Source organism: Grampus griseus (genome assembly GCF_964374135.1).
Source record: "Grampus griseus genome assembly, chromosome: 7".
Lineage (NCBI taxonomy): Eukaryota > Metazoa > Chordata > Mammalia > Artiodactyla > Delphinidae > Grampus > Grampus griseus.
Genome location: NC_139001.1, coordinates 110,047,201 through 110,064,192, shown reverse-complemented (window position 1 = coordinate 110,064,192; position 16,992 = coordinate 110,047,201). Strand labels below are relative to the sequence as shown.

The 16,992-nt window shown below is 60.1% G+C and overlaps 1 protein-coding gene across 2 annotated transcripts in view; it reads left to right on the top strand.

The window, feature by feature from the left end:
• Positions 1-13,283, top strand: part of HS6ST1 (heparan sulfate 6-O-sulfotransferase 1) — a gene marked incomplete at its 5' end in the record, with an annotated part of 42,582 nt that extends 29,299 nt beyond the window's left edge. The window contains 2 exons of one of the 2 annotated variants that reach the window (XR_014297015.1): positions 9,917-10,880; positions 12,279-13,283. Coding sequence is in view for 1 of the 2 variants with exons in the window: in XM_082658789.1 (XP_082514915.1) it covers positions 9,917-10,625 (709 nt within the window). Of the gene's footprint in view, positions 1-9,916 lie in introns of both variants that reach the window. The other variant, XM_082658789.1, reaches the window with a different exon arrangement.
• Between the last annotated feature and the right edge of the window lie 3,709 nt (positions 13,284-16,992).

Here is a 16,992-nt window from a genome sequence, read left to right as displayed (position 1 = left end):
CCCCACCCCGGGATGCTCCCCAGGCCCTGGGGTGGGACGCTCATCAGAGCAAAGCTTTGGGAGGTTCCTGCACCCCTGAGCAGGCCCCATGGCAAGTTCTCCCCGGGGTCCTCCCTCTGAAGTTCCGGAGACCTCTCAGAGTATGGTTTTTTTTGAAAATTAACCGTCTGGATACTGGCTTCACAGTGTGGCCTCTGTCCTCATGAAGGGACTCCTGGTCCCTGGGAGACCACAGTACAGAGTTGGGGTAGAGGGGGCCTCAGGTACCCCTCACAGAGTTTCCCTTGCTGCTCTGGGACCCCAGAGCTCGTCCTGGGGGAGAAAGTGGCAGTGAAGCCAATCCCCCTATGGCATTAATTTTTTTTCAGTGACTGTATATCTGGAAGTAATACAACAGTATTTCTTTAAAAAAAAAAAAAAGGTTGTAATTCTAATGCTAAATAACAGTGTCCTCACCCGCAATTAGGGAGCTGCAGCTCTGCTAGCACTGGTAGAAAAATCCACCTTCGTTTCAGGGTCTGAGTTTGTTCCTTGAGTTAGAGCCTTGTTCACAAAAGCCCTGCCCTTGGAGCCCCCAGCCTGGAGCGGAGCGGGCAGCTGGCATCCTATCACAGAGGACACGTGAGCACAGAGCTTGCAAAGCTGGCTGTTTCTGATGGCCTCTTTGCACCCCAAGCAACAGGGATGTTTTATAACCTTTATTACTTGATTTCAGTTACGTAAATGACGTGTACTCACTGCAGGCAATAGAGTATGTAAAGAAGAAAATGGAGTTTTTTGTTTTTCTGTTGTGTTCTTTTTTGGCCGCACTGGGTCTTTGTTGCGGCGCACAGGCTTCTCTAGTTGTGGCACGTGGGCTCAGTAGTTGCGGCATGTGGGCTCTCTGGTTGTGGCACACAGGCTCAGAAGTTGCGGCACACAGGTTCCCTAGTTGTGGCGTATGGGCTCAGTGGTTGTGGTGCATGGGCTTAGTTGCCCCGCAGCATGTGGGATCTTAGTTCCCTGACCAGGGATCAAACCCACGTCCCCTGCATTGGAAGTTGGATTCTTAACCACTGGACCACCCGGGAAATCCCCAAAAATGTTAGTGTCACCCATTTGGGCATATGAGTGTTCACTGAACTTTCAACTTTTCTTTAAGTTTGAGTTTCTCATAATAAAATGTTGGGGGAAATCCATAGTTTCGATCTCCGGAGAGCCACTTAATAACGCCTTCTGTCTCTGCACAGGTAGGCACAGGCCCTTCTGTGCACCAGCAGCCTTGTGAGCACCTGCGCCCTTGGCTGCAGGACCGTCTGCCGTGTGTGTCTGCCACTGACTTCTGCGTCCGTGTCTCCTGTAATGGCCGGCATGCCACCAGCATCCTGCAGCAGACTTGCCACATCTCAGCCCTTCTCTTTAGAGCAGACTCCTTCTGGAAGCGTAATTGCTGATCCAGCCCCTCTCCCAGCCACAGAATTGTGCACCCACCCCGGCTCTCCCGGCTCCCAGGAGGAGGGCCAGGAGCGGGGTTTGGGGCAGAAGAGGGAAGCTCCTCCAGCCATGGGTGTGACCCGAGGGAGGGGAGGGGCCGTTTCTGCTTCCGAGCCTTGCATCAGCCACCCATCTCTGCGAGCCAGGTTTCCCCATCATTGATAAAGTATGCAGGCTACAGAGCGGGCCTCCCAGTCGGGACTGTGGGCTCCGACTTGCCCGATGCCCACAGCAGCGGGCAGGAGGGGGAGGGGCTTCTGAGGCCAGCGAGAAGGGCCCTCTCCCTGATCCCAGCCCTGCGGCAGGGCAGGCCCCCCAGCCCCTGCCACTCAGCCGCCTCGCAGCTGTCACCTTCCAAGGAAGGAGCGCAAAGCTGCACCTTGCAGAATCTTCCCAGAGGCCGTCTGAGTGTTTGTCATCAATAAAGCAGGGCTTCCTGGCTGCTGGTCCCGTGAGAACTCAGACTCTTAAAACTTCAGAGCTGGCCGCTCCCTGACAGCAGTGTTTGCACCCAAGAACAAAACACATTCCTTGTTCACTAGGAGGTACATGATGGTGGGATGCACCGAACCAGGGCACACAAAAACGTCAGAACAGCCCAGGTCGCAGACAGCATTAAACAGGGCGTAATAAAATGCAAGGCAGCGTGACGCGGTCGGTTCACGTGTGGGCTCTTGGGAGCGGTTGCAGACCGGGCAGGCTAGAATTGTTCCACGACACGAAGTTTCTTTGAAGTCCTATGTTCTGACTTTGAAGCCACGTGAATTTGCACTCTGTTCCACTTCCCATCCGAGCTTGTTCTCCTATAAATGAACAAGGCCCTTCTCTGTCCGGCCCCGCCTGCACCTCAAGCCTGCACTGCCCCCTTCTCAGGTCACGGAGGACTGTGTCCCCACCGTCTCTGAGAAGCCTTCCTGACCTGCCCCGTTGGTGAGCGGTACCATTCATCACCTCCTGCTGCCCTTGTTGGTTCCGCCCCACGCAGCCCAGAGCGCTCTAAGAGCCCTGCCCGCCTCTGGGCCTGGGCTTATCCTCTGTGAAAGGGGAGCAGTGCCTGGGTCCCGGGCTCTGCCTGGTACGTCACAAGCCTGTTGGCAGTGGGCACTGGTGCCGTTGTCAGGGCCCTGGGGGCATTGCTGGTTTATGTCCTTTGCTGTGCGTCCATGGAGTGCCAGGGCAGGGCCACAGGCTTCCAACTCCTTCCTCACCCCGTTTCCGCCCACCCAGCTGCAGCCGTTCCCACTGTGGCTCCGCCCACTTCCCGGGGGACAGCCCCCAATCCAATGGGTTCCGTGGGCAGCTTGGGTGCTGAAGGCAGAGGTACTGAGCGTGAGGCCCCCTCCCTGTGCACAGGCCGCACGTGCACCCTCGGCCGAGCCTGGGCACTGAACACACTCCCGTGGCCACCACCCAGCCCACCGCGGGGCAGTGGGCCCTGGATGCCATGGGCTGTCTCCGCGCTGAGCAGGGCACTGCGGTGTCCCCAGTACATAGGCCTGCCTTCCAAGAGCTTGCCCTCATTGGGGTGAGAGGGTGGGGTGAAGACCCTGGGGAGAGGGATGGCGCATGGTGGCGGCCCGAATGACCTTGCACACAGCTGCAGAGGGACGACCTCATGCCACGTCCTGCCGCCAGCAGTGGACCGTGTGGGGTGCCGGCTGGCTGGCTAGATGGTGGCGAGCAGCCAGTGGTGGAAGCTTCAGAGGAAGAGGTGTGAGCAGGGCTTCCTTGTCATCCCTCCGGTCCCAGTGTGTGCCCCTCTAGGGTGACAGCGCTGTGAATCCTGCCCCCGACTCACAGGCAGGACGGTCTGGGCTGGGGCGTGCTCTGCGCCGCTCCCTGGGTCTCTCCTGGGACGTAGCAGGCAGCCCTGCTCCACGGAGACCTGCCCTGGAAGCTGGGGTACAGTGGGCTCCCACTTAGGCCAAGATGTGAGTTAGGGCTGTGCTTGCAGAAGATGCCAGAAGCCTCCCACCCTGACAGAGCATAATTTGCCCGCCAAGTCACTAAACAGGGTCCCTGGTCTCCCGCCTTTGGGTTGGCAGCAGGAAAGGGGAGCCCCAGGGGGTGGGGCGCACTGTTTGCACCCCAAGGCCCTCCTGGATGGGAAGCCGGCCATCAGCTGGGAGCTCCAGCTCCGGAGGAGCTGTGGTTCCTTCCCGGAGGCAGGAGCAGCTGGCTCAGCATCATGTGGTTAGTTCACACGCCACAGGGCGGCCCCGACTGACCCAGAAGACTGGCCACCCTCACAGTCCCCAGAGGTGATGCCCCCAAGGGGTCCTCCCCTCCCCCGTGGAGCCACTCCCTACTCACATGAGCATGTAGGAAGGGGTCAGGGGTAAGGAAAGGGCTGCAGACACCTGGAATTGGCTGGCACAGAGGTGGGAGGGGACACCAGACGCTTTGAGGAACTGAGGCTCCAGGTTTGGCAAGAATGCTGGTCCACCTGCAAGGCCAGCAGGGGCCTCGCAGGCCGCCCTGGAAAACCTTGGTTTTAACACTGCTTTCCTTATCACACAGTGTTTGGGAAATACAAAAGAAGTTGCGTGAACGTACATAGGGAATAAAGCCCAAGGATGCACGCCTGCACCCTCGCTCCTGCCTTAAGCACGAGGGCGTGATCAGTGCCATGGACGCCACCACGGGCTAGCGCATTCCCTGCCTCCCCCGCCACCGCCCCCCGAGACACCAAGGCTAAGCTCTGACTGGAGGGCTCCTGTGTTTCCCCTCATCACCTTTTTCTTGCCACTGTTTTCAGTACGTGTGTACGTATCACTAAATAGCATTTTCTTGGGTTTTATTTTTAGAAACTTGATAAACCATATCGTTGCACTCTGTTACATATTCTTATCTGCATTCTTTCTGCAACATCTTATTCATCACATTCACCCGAGCTGCCGTGAGTCGCTGTCGTTTGTTCCTGTCTGTTGCTGGGCAGTGTTCTGTTGGAAGAATGTACCCCATTGGTGTACGCATGCCTCTGCGGTGGATGTTTGGGGCTCTCACCAGCAGAGCGCTGTGGACTGTCTTGTCCACATCTCCCAGGGCGCATGGGCGAGGCCTCCCCATGACGTGTGCCTAGGAGAGGACTCGTGGGGGCGTGGTGAGTGTGAGGGTCACGGGGTGAGCGTGTGTGCGCCCTCCGCCTACCCGTGAAGTCGCTCCACAACAGCTGTCCCGGTAAGCATTTGTCAGAAGTTGGCCTTGCCCCACTTTGTTTTGCTGCTCCAGTGGGTATCACGTTGTGGCGGAGTGTGCTGTTCCCTCGATGACTAATGAAGGGGAGCATCTCTCCATGTTTCTTTTTAAGCCTGTTTCCACATTGTTTTAGTGTTTTTAGTTACAAGAATTCACACATGCTTAAAGACAAATAGCTCCAAGCGGTTTATGATAAAAACCAACAGATCTACTTTTCCTTTCCAGCTTCCCCAAAGGACCTCTTGCCCCTCTTTTTGGTAGTCTTCATGTATTGACTTCCATGTTTCTGAGTCATGTATAGTGATATTTCTTGTTTCATTGATTTAAATGTTATCTCTGTACTTTCTGTTTTGATAGATGAAGTGTTCTTTTGCCCTTATCCTTCTCCACACCCCACCCATTCTCCAAGGAGAGTTAAAGCTCAAGTTTTTATTCAATCACTTACCACTGTTTATATCATGATGTCTCTAAAACCAGTGTTTTCTTCTGAGCCTAGTAACATACTTCATTTTTTTTTAATGTAACTTTTCGTTTTTCCTAGAATTAACAATTGCCCTCCTTTGTTTTTTCTTTTTTTTTCTTTTTTTGTTTTTTGCGGTACGCAGACCTCTCACTGCTGTGGCCTCTCCCGTTGCGGAGCACAGGCTCCGGACGCGCAGGCTCAGCGGCCGTGGCTCACGGGCCCAGCTGCTCCGCGGCATGTGGGATCTTCCCGGACCGGGGCACGAACCCGCGTCCCCTGCATCGGCAGGCGGACTCTCAACCACTGCGCCACCAGGGAAGCCCAGCCCTACTTTTTACTTGCTTTGTCCTCCATCTTCATAGACTCCTTTTTTTCCAGGTGATTCCAAAGATCTGCCATGTACCTACCGTTCGCTTTTTTTTTTCCACCAGTGATGTGTTTTGTCAGGTCATCTGTCTGGGCCCCTCTTTCTGGAAGCCCCGTCCCTCTTCCCCTGACAGACCCAGCGGGATGCCCAGTGGACATCTGGGATCTCTCCTGGGTTCAAGCTTCTGTGTCCCACACTTTTTTTTTTTTTCTCATCTACTATATGAGATACATACTCCAGTATCTTCCTAGAACAGGATTCACAGAAAATAAATTTCCCAAGCCTTCACGGGTGTGAAGCTTGGCTGGGTATGAGATACAGTTGGTCTATTTCCCGTCAGCATTTTGAAGCCATCGCTCCATTGATTCTTAGCATATGGTGTTCCATAGAGAAGTTGAGTCCCACTCGTTACGTGTTCTGGTTTTCTGTCCACGTGCTTCATGGGTCATCTCTGTAATCTTGGGTCTGGTCTCCACGTTCATTTGCTGGGCAGTGGGCGAGCCATTTCGCTCGAAATGAATTAAGTGCTTGACTTCTCATTGTTTCTTTCATCATCTCCTCCGCCATGTCCTCTCTGTCCTTCTGGAACCCTTGTTGGTTAGCAGTTGGACGGCCTGAATGGGCAGATCCTGCTGGAGGGTGAGAGGCAGAAGGCCCCCTGTTTGTGGGGGACCCCAGATGTGAGTGCAGGGGGAACTTCGCTCTGGGGCAGAAACCCTGCAGTTTCCTCTGGGGTGAGGCTGGGGCAGAAGCTGGGTCCCCCATGAGCGTGCCGGCCGTCGTTTGGCCCCCTGCCCAGTTCTTCGTGTCTCTGAGCCATGAGCGCCTCCAGAGAACACACATCTGGTTTCGTCCTGGGCAGGGAGCTGCCTGGACGTGGACAGTCGGTCGTCTGGGGGGTCTTCTGCCCCTGCCACACCTGCCGTCTGCTCACTTTCGATCAGTGCCCTCGCTCCCCCTTCAGTGGCCAGGAAAGCTGCCCTGTCAGCTGATGTGCCTAACGGGCAAGGGGGGCGCAGAGCGAGTGAGACGGGAGCAGGCGTGCTGAACAGAGGGTGGCCAGGGCACGGGCCTGTGGCCACGGGTGCCTGCTGTGTCAGGACAGCGGAGCAGGCAAGGGCCGGGGTGGACCAGCAAGCGGAGCTGGGGGTCAGGCGCATGCGCTCCTGAGGAGGCCGCCCAAGGTCTGGGGTGCGCACCCACAGGGGCTCCCGTGCCATCCAGGCAGGAGCGGGGCTGGGGCTGGGCAGTGACCGGGGGCCACTGGCCCCTCACACAGGGTCTAGGGTCTGCCTGGACCCTTAGTCTCCACAGGCCGTGTTGGGAGGACAGAATCGGGGGCCCAGGGCCTGGCAACATCCTGAACAGAGAAGGCTCAGCACGGCCCATCCGAACACCACCGCCCCGGTCACCACAGGTGAGCCCCTGCTCCTGTCCAGCCAGGCCAGCACCCAGGGACGCAGCGATGAGCAAGGCCGTCCCACTCAGCACCCATGTGGTGCACAGGGGAGCCGCGGGGGTCAGCGTGAGCCCAGGGGCCCAGGGGGCTCAGTCGGCTCTGGCTCCGGCACGCCGCAGGAGGGCTAGCGGCCCCGTCCCCCTCTCAAGGGTGCATTGAGATCCGTGAGGGTCTGGGGGGCAGCTGGGCTTCTCCAAGCCTGCCCTCGTGGTGGGCGGTGACAAGTGCTGACGCAGGGCTCCAGGCCTACGCGACTGCAGAGGCCTGTGGGGACACAGACGCTGGGGCGGGCGCTGGTGCCCCGCTGTGCACCGTGAGTTCTTGCCATCAGAGGTCACCTTGCAACCAGGTTGAACCCCGCGTGGCTTCGGTGGGGCCACGTAGACAAATCTTTGTCCGCTGACACGTCATACTCTGGTTTTCTGTGTCCAGGAGAATCTACCACGCTGGCCTGCCCGTGTGCACACGGGGTGGGGAGGGCCGAGGACGGGACAAGGGACCAGCCGGGCCCAGCAGTGGACACGGTGTGTGCCAGCAGCCTGCACGCAGCACTGTGTTTGTCCACGTGCGTTTCTAGGTGTATCTCTGTGTCTGCCTGTCTGTCGTGGCCTCTTTAGAAGCAGTTGTCGTGGTCAGGATTTATAAATGTCATATACTAGGTCTCTAGAAGGCTGGCCCTGGGATGAACTGACCTCCTCGTCCTGGCTGTGTTGAAGGTCTCTGTCACCCGTGCCAGTCCACCTAACCAGGGTCTGCAGAGAGGGGCCTGGCCTCCCGCCCTACCCCAGTGCTGAAGCCACTGGGGGCCTCCAGGTAGCTGCCTGACCTCTCAAGGCTTGATTTCCTCCACCGGGGGCTGAAGGTGCTGTGTGAGGGCCCTGCCCCGAGGCACCTTCTGTCTTGGACCATCTGGCCCCTCCCAGTCTTGTCCCCAGAGAGGCACCACGGCCCTGCTTGGCGCACACACAGAAACCAGCTCCCCGCCGCCCCCTCCCTACCGCAGGGTGAGCTGAGAGGTCAGTGGAAAGTTACCACTGTGACAGAAGCCCAAGAGGGAGCCGTGTCTGCAGGACGAGGCTTCCCTGGGAAGTGGTTCTGGCTGAGGTCTAGGGTATGAGTCAGAGTCAGCTGATGAAATAGAGGGAGGACAGAGTTCGTGCAAAGGCCCTGGGGTGTCTTCTTGGGAGCCAGCAAGCGGGGGGTGGGGCGGTCCCAGTGGTCAGAGAGGAGCTGGGAGGGCACAGGTGGGCCTTTGTTCTTCTCCCAGGGGCAGCCAGAGCCACCAGGGCACATTCCACAGGAGCTGGGGGAGGGGGTCACATCGGGGCTGCCAGCCACCCCCACCCCACCCCAGGGGCTGGGACATGACCGCCTGCAGAGGCGGAGCGCGCTGTCAGCACCTGGGCTGGGGCAGGGCGCATGAGAGCTGACGGGGGCCCGAGGCACAGATGGGAGAGCCCAGGCTTCGCGGAGGGCTCAGGAGTCAGGATGCCCACCCTGCTGTCTCCTCCCTGCGGACTCCCTCCCCCAGCCCCCTGGGTGCCCTCTGCCCAGGCCTCCTCCCACTGTCTGCCATTCCTGCGGTTTTCTGAATGTGCCCCCCTAAGGCTGGGGTGACCCCCGGTGGTACCCCGTCACCTTCGCCCTTGCTAGTTATCATGCCCGCACCCCAGGGCCCCCTTGCCCCCTGGGAGATGCGGTCAGATCAGGACACTGCCAGACCCTGCGACGTGTCTTGTGCCCCCGTGGCTTCCCAGAGGGCAGTGCGAGGGCTGCTCTTGTTGGGCCTCGGTGAGGAGGGGGCAGTGTGGGGGCAGCTTCCATGTTGCCATCAGGCAGGGGCCGGGGGAGGGGGGATGGACCCCCCCAGGAGTGGTGTGTGGGGACCCAGTGGGCCCCTGCTGCCCACTTCCGAGGACACTCTAGGCTGCTCGCCCCAGGCCCTGGTTCCCCTTGGCCTGGGACCTGCCCCACCTGCACAGGCAGCTGCTCTGCCAGCCCTGGAGGTGGGGCTCCGAGAAGAGCCGCAACCCCCCCCTGGGGCGACCCACACCCACCAGGCCCGTCACAGTTCCTGGCACTGGGGCCGATCATCACAGCACACCCTGCAGGGACCTGAATCACCCCGGCTGCCTCTCACCCCGAGGGAGCGAGGAGAAGGGGGCACAGCCCTCCTTGAGTCAGCTCTCCCATGGTACGGACGGATGCCCCTTACCCACAGCGTGGGGAGGTGGCATCGGTGCCCAACTCCTTGGGGGTTGGAACAGTTCCTGGGAGACGATAAAAATTATGAGTTACGGCTCACCCCGGGGGCTGGGTGGTCTCCTGGTGCCCCTCCCCCACTGGAGCTCTGCAGGAGCCTGGGGTGGAGTGGGCCCAGTGGGAGGCCCTGGCCCAGACCTGCCGTGCAGCCTGGGACTGTGAGTGACTTTTCAGTGGCCCCTTGGGCTGCACCAAGCCTGCCACTGTGACAGCTCTCTAAACGTCTGGTACCAGGTAGTGTGGACCCTGGGGCCACTCTCCTCCACGCCCTGCAGGGCAAAGTCAGGTTGCCCCTCCCAAGGTGCGAGCAGGCAGGAGGGCACGCCTGGGGCTCGGGGGAAGGCCCCAGAGGAGACCCTGGGCCAGGGTTCAGGAGGGCACCAGGGCTGGGCCCTGCACGACACTGCAGCGGTCACGCTCGTTATTGTGGTGGTGGCCTGAGACCTTTGCGGGTTACATCACATCTCACACCCGGGTTTCTCATTCAGCAGTGGGCCTTTGGAGACCTGAGATGTGATGGCTAATCTCAGAGGTGAGGCCACTCCCCGGGGGTCGCATAGCATGGGCGCTGAGCAGAGCCATCCGACTCAGGGCTGCAGCCTCCCCGCTCCTTCACCCCCCAGTGGTCCCTACATGCCCCACCCCTGCCTGACGCCCCGGCCTTACCTCCCCCCCGCTCCCCGTCTCGTTGCAGGAAGTTCTACTACATCACCCTGCTGCGAGACCCCGTGTCCCGCTACCTGAGCGAGTGGCGGCACGTGCAGCGGGGGGCCACGTGGAAGACATCGCTGCACATGTGCGACGGGCGCACGCCCACGCCCGAGGAGCTGCCGCCCTGCTACGAGGGCACGGACTGGTCGGGCTGCACGCTGCAGGAGTTCATGGACTGCCCCTACAACCTGGCCAGCAACCGCCAGGTGCGCATGCTGGCCGACCTGAGCCTGGTGGGCTGCTACAACCTGTCCTTCATCCCCGAGGGCAAGCGGGCCCAGCTGCTGCTGGACAGCGCCAAGAAGAACCTGCGGGGCATGGCCTTCTTCGGCCTGACCGAGTTCCAGCGCAAGACGCAGTACCTGTTCGAGCGGACGTTCAACCTCAAGTTCATCCGTCCCTTCATGCAGTACAACAGCACGCGGGCGGGCGGCGTGGAGGTGGGCGAGGACACCATCCGGCGCATCGAGGAGCTCAACGACCTGGACGTGCAGCTCTACGACTACGCCAGGGACCTCTTCCAGCAGCGCTACCAGTACAGGCGGCAGCTGGAGCGCCGGCAGCAGCGCCTCCGGAGCCGCGAGGAGCGCCTGCTGCACCGGGCCAAGGAGGCGCCGCCGCGGGGGGACGCCGAGGAGCCCGGCCGCGTGCCCACCGAGGACTACATGAGCCACATCATCGAGAAGTGGTAGTGGCGGCCGGCGGGGGCAGGTGGGACCAGGCAGACTGACCAACACACTCGGCCCCCAGAACTCCGTGGGAAGAGGACCCCCGTCCGCTTGCCAGAAGACGGACGGACGGTTGAGGGAGGGGAAGGGGTGGGCCTGGTGGGTCGGTTCTTCCCACCCTCCCAGGCCGGGGCTCTGAGAAATCAACGTGGGAACCCACTGGGTCAGAGGGAAGGGTGCTTGGAGGACCCCCAACCAGGCCTGCAGGGCTGGGAGCAGGTACGTCCCCGCTCTCCCGTCCTCCTGGTCACAACGGCCACAGGTTTGAAGACTAGAAAAATCCAATGCAGTGGAAGGCGGACCTCCCAGGCCAGGTGTGTGGTCACGCCCATCAGGCACACGCCCGCTCCCCCCCTGCAGGTAGCTCAGCCTCCCTGCAGGTAGCTCAGCCTCCAGGGAACCCCTGGCCCCAAGGCCTGCGTGGAGACACAGCCCTCTGAGGTAGCCTCAGGAATGGAGTTCCCAGCTCACCCATCTTCAGGGTCAGGGCCCACCCCATCTAAAGCCAAGAAGACTCTAGTCCAGCCCCTGGGAAGCCCACTCCCCTCTCTAGCCCAAGGTCAAAACCCACAGTGTGGCTTCATGCTTCGGGTCAAGAGATCAAAGCACATCACCTGGGGTCCCCCACCCCGTTTTCCTCAGTCCCCAGAGCAAGGGGCGCTGTGGGGAGATGGTCCCCATGCTGCACTGCCCCCTTGCGTGGGCGGAGGGCATCCCAGGAGTAGGAAGGCCATAGGTGAGGATGCTTCCACCTGTGTCCAGGCAGACGTCCCAGCCAGACCAGCTCAGACAGGAAGGGGGACAGAAATCAAGAGCTCTCCCCCTGCATTGTCCTTTCTGACCCTCTGGGCTTTGTCAGTGGGCTGCCCCCAGCCCCAAGCCCATGACTTGGACATTTATGTGGGACTTAGACCCATTCCCCCCACAGCCCCGTGTATAAAGTTCAGTCAAGCCTCCGTTGGCTGGAACTCTGCAGACCACAGCCACTGCCCACGAGCCATACTTTGGGGCCACGGTGGTTCAGGACAGCCAGGAAAGGGTACTCGGGCTTTCAGATTCTCCTCCAGGATTGGAAGAAACAGCTCTGGGTGGCTCCCCTAATACCCAGATACACAGCCCCCCGACCCCGGGCTCTCCCCGCGTTTTCCTGCGCCCTTGCCCCTACCAGCTGGTCAGGCCTGTTCCCCGCAGCCCTGCAGATTGGAGAAGCCATGTTCAGTCCACTGTAGACACTTGCCCCACGCCCATCCCTCCTGTGTTCGGGGAGGCCAGGCCAGCGTCGCCTCTGGATGTGCGCCCCGCCCCCCACGACATGAGGCCCGAGACCTGGTTCTGGGAAGCTGAGTGTGAGCCCCACGCCCGAGGTGGATGGGCACCCCGTCTCCCCAGGAGAGGAAGCACACGTGCCCGGCGGCTGCAGGCCAGACTCGAGGGTGGTGAGGGCCCCGCGCCCCCAGCAGCCTCATGGGCAAATCCTGCCAGGGTTCCCTGCCCCAGGTTCCCCTTGGCCACCCTAGCTGCCCTCCTGTGGAATGAGGGAGCCGTAAGCACCGGAAGGGTGCTTTAGTCTTTGCCTGTCTGGCCTGAGCCGCCCGCCCCCCCCCCCCCGCCCGCCAGCTTCCTGCGCTGGCCACTTCATCTTGCAGTCCAAGGACAGCGCAGTCAACAGGCCCCCGAGAGCGGACACATCATGCTGAGGAGGTGAGTGCCCAGGCAGCTCTTTTAAAGGGGTGTGAAGGTCAGCATGGGGGTCTGCGCCAGTACTCATCTGGGGCGGGCACGCTCCAGGGAGGAGGGCGGGACACGTTCACGAGAGCTCTGGGGTCCTGCACAAGCACCCGCGACGCTAGGAACTTGCTGTGGCCTCCCACCGGGAGGAGAGCTGTGGTGCGTGAGCGCCCCGGGCACCCGGCCAGCGCCCTGGCTCAAGCAGCCCTCCCCAGGGTGCGCTCCTGAGGGTGTGGCCCGAGTGCAGGATGTGTTTTGTACATAATGGAGTGTTTTAACTCATGGCCCGTTGTCCCAAGTCACACGGTCTCCTCGGTTTCTTCACTGCATCTGGAAGGAGGTCCTGGCTCCGGCCAGCATCCAGGCAGGGGTGCCAGTGACAGCACCAGCTGGCAGTGCCCCTCGGCCACTTGGGTCTCCCGTCCAGCACTGCCGGCTCAGGACGCCTGCTTTGAGGTAAAGGCTTCTTGTGCCTGCAGCATCTCCTCCAACACCACGGGCTGGGGCTCCAGGGAAGGGATGGCCTCCCCAGGGCTCTTCCCAGGGCTGAGGGACAGAAGCAAACATGCAGTGAGTGAACAGCTCCCCGCTCCCACCACCCCAGGCCTTCGATGTCCTCTCTCGGAGGAGGCGTGAGGGACGAGAGAACTGTCCAAGCAATGAGTCTGTGAACGTTTTGGGAACTGGAAGAGTTTAACTTGAACCCAGGAGCGTTTAAAGCTTTATTTATTTATAGCTTCTTATTAAAAAAAAAAAAAAAAAGTGTTGAGAAGAAACCTTTTGGTGACTCATACAAAAAAATGAGTTGATGATGGAAACGCAAGTCATAATCATCTAATTGTTTTTGTCTAGGTCAAGATGAATGTTAGCAGATGAAATAAACCCTGAAAAGGAGCGCTGGTGTGTGTGGTCTGTGGTCACATAGCAACGCGCCTGGCGTGGCGCCGTCCCGGTTTGATTTTCGAAATGAGCATCTGTGAGCTCACAGGCATCACACAGGAGCAGACGGGCTCCCCTCAGGAGCAGGCGGCAGCCCAGTAAGAGAGGAGTTAACACACTGTGTCACTAAGCCTTGCTTTGTGAAAGTAAGAAATGTGACTGTCATCACCGCAAAGAATAACTTAGGGACTTCCCTGGCGGTCCAGTGGTTAGGACTCTGCACTTTCACTGCCGAGGGCCCAGAATCCATCCCTGGTCAGGGAACCAAGATCCCACAAGCCGCGCGGCGTGGCCAAAGAAAGAATAACTTATCAGTCATTAATTATAGGACTTGAAAAGACGAGGCCCGCTCAAGGGAAGACAGACAGAGCAGCGCAGGCATCGTGTGCTTACCTTCTGAGCCTCCTTCCCCTCAACTTTGATCTTGAAACATTGCCAATGACAGGTTGAGAGAGTAGGTCGTGGACACCATAAACCCTTAGCTGAGATTCCCCTGGATTAACACGTGTCACATTTTGTTATCCTGCACTCCCACTCGTTTTCTGTCTCTGTGCGCACGCATCACACACACACACACAAAACCATTATCATATTCCTAAACTTTAACATAATATTAGCTGATGCACAGCCCGCATCCAGATTTTCCGGTGGTCCGTGCAGTGTCCTCAGAATGTTTCTGTGACCCTTGCAGTGCTCAGCTGTCACGCCTCTACTGTGTCCTTTAGCTAGACAGAGCCCCACCCGCTGCTTTCCTTCATCTGTCTTAGCGTTGGCATTTTAGTATAGGCCGGTTGCCTCTCTTAAGGTCCGCGTGCGTCTGTTTTCTCACGGTCAGATTCAGTTAAAGGCCGGGGGCATAAATGCTGCGCAGGTGACGTGGTTCTCTGCCCGCCAGCGCCGATGAATTGTCGTTCTCTGTCCCAGTTGATGTCTGGGTCCTGACGTGATCACGGGTCTCACTGCTTTTTCTTCATGGAAACCGATCCGTTGTGCTCGCGGGTAGGGCTGGCCGTTGCTGGACAGTGGAGGGCCGGGGGCCTCAGGAACCGGCCCCTGCACTTCCTCCAGTGGGCACTGTCGCACACAGGACTCTGGAAAGGCTGTGTTCAGACCCTAAGGTCTGAGGGTCTCTTCTTCCTCTTCCCACGGTCTCGACCTGGAGGCTCAGGCATCCAGCCCAACTCCCCATCCGTCCCCATCCCTTGCCTGCAGAAAGGAGGAAGGGCAGTCACAGCCGTGCCAGGGGGCGGAGGGGGCCGCTTCCTAGTCACCAGAGCTTTCCCGCCCAGCGAGTGCTTGACCCTCCGGGTCTGTGAGGAGGCGTCCTCTCTCTTACCGGAGCGGAGCCGTGCAGGAACGGGGAGCGGACGCCCCGTGCAGACCCAGCCTCAGTCCCTCCTGGACATCACACGTGGGGCCTCAGCCTGCTACCCGCTCGGCAAACCCAGGGGGAATGTGTCCTCCTGCTGCAGTGGCTCCATTCAGCCCCGCAGAGCCAGTGTGTGAAAAGACAAAGGCCGAGTGATTCCTGAAAACACCTCCCCGCAAAATGGGGGTTTTCGCCTGCCTTCTCCTGTTTAAAGTTGAAGGTCACTTCTGAGTCTTCTGCACTGGCTGCGGCCTCCCGTGCGTCGGCCCAGCCTGTCAGCCCGGCCACCCTTTCTGATCCCCTGCCCCTCCCACCTCACCTTGCTCCTCCTTGGTCTCTCCCTGCCACCCCACCTCCTCTCCCCCCACCAGCTGCCCCGCAGCCCAGCCTCCCACCCCTGCATCCCTTGCTGTTTCCTCTTCACGCCAGCCGTGCCCCAAGCGGCGGGCCTGCCACCTGTGTGCTTTCCCTGGATCCTCAGCCCCAACCTTCAGGCGAGCTGGGGACCCCTCCGTGCTCCACACCAGGTCCCTCCTAGGGAAGGCAGTCCCGACTTGCCCACCCACCCAGGCAGGTGCCCTTGGCAGGGACACAGAGAGGAGCCTGCTCCCAGCCCAGAGCACGGGAGATCCCTGGGGCCATCACCAACCCAAGACTCTCCTTCCAGAACACGCACCTCGTCCCAGGGACCTCCTCCCCAGAGGCCCTGGGGAAGATTCGGGGTGCAGGTCCTGGGAGCCTTGGCCCAGCACCCCAGGCCCCCTGCCCACAGACTCCTGCCCTGGTGGGTGGGGATGGGCGGAGGGCTTCGCCCTTGGGGTGGGGGCTGGTCTGGGCTCCCCCCAACGTGCAGCAGCGGGCAGAGCCTCTGGGAGTACAGCCTGTTGTCAGGCCAGGTTCGGAATCCAGCTGGCCCACGGTCCCGGGCCGGCCCTTCTCTGTGAAACGGGAAGGCTGCTGTAAGGGGTCACCTGTTTCCGGAGGACAAGGAGCCGGGTGTGGGCGGGGCCACAGCGAGCCACGCCCTCATCTCGTCTCCAGCCCCGACCGCCGAGCCATCGCTGGGGAGGCCTGACGCTCCCCACGACCCGCTCAGCCTCACCCACCGCACTGCCCCCCGACGAGCCAAGCCACGTGGGCCTCAGCCTCCCCTGCGGAAACAGCTACGGACTGTCCTGTTCCTTTCTTCCCCTCAAAGGATCGTGACAAATTTCCAGGTCCCCCGCCTGCCAGCCCCGTCCATCGCCCCGGCCCCGGTCAGCGCCATCTGGTTTCCCGCCCCTAGGAGTCGGCTGGGTCACCCAGCTGCCTTCTCTCTCTCTGCCAAAGACAAGACCCTCCTGGCCCCAACGCCTGCTGGGCCTCCCACTTCCCTGCACCCCCAGCCCAGCCCACCGGTCCCGGGGCGTCTCCCCTGGCCCAGGCTTCAGGTGGGACCCCGGTTCCTGGCGGGCCCAGAGGAAGGGGCTGAATACACAGCACTGCCCAGACTTGCCCCCAAACATGCCCTTTTTAGAGAAATTGCTCATACCCTGACTTGAAATTTCCATTCCCTCTGAAGTGTGATTGAATTTTTAAAATATGTCCCTTCAAGTTAACAGTCTCTCCCGGTTAGAACCAGTGTGTTAGGAGTCCTCCTCTGATTCCCCTCCCCTCTGGGTGGCATCTGGGCACACGGGACATTCCTATCCCCCAGTGATGGGTGGCAGGGCCCTCACACGCCGCCCCCCCGCCTTGTCCCCCTGCCACCTCGTCAAGAAGGCCGTCGGGCCCCCGGCCAGGACTCCCAGCCTCTGTCCTCAGCGACTCCACTGCAGGGTGTCCAGGACAGTCGGAACTTGGGATCGTCCTCTTGGCCTGCATCAGAGGTCTCCCCGGGGGGCTGGCCCTCCAACCCCGCTGTTACTCACCAGGGTTCTTGGCCGCCTCAATCAACAGAAATTGTTAAGAGACCAGACAAGAAATTCAGGCAAGGCTTTACTGGGGCCCCTGCTGCAGCAGGGGACCCTGAGAACACACAAAAGTTTCCCTTGCTCACTTGCTCCCCGAGTGAGGGGCGAGCTAGTTCCTTATATGGGGTGAGGGTAGGGGTGGGTCCAGGGGTCAGGCCGGAGGGGTAGCTGAGGGGGTCTGCCCACCCCTTTGGTGGTGTTGAGTGCAGGGGGCATGCTCAGTACGCTGCTTTTGCTCCTGTCTCTTTAGAAGTGGCAGCTGGGAGTTTTTTGGTCTTTTTGTATCTTATTGTCCAGGATTTGCCCCAACTGCACAGGGCATGCAGTTATTTTTAGTCCCTTA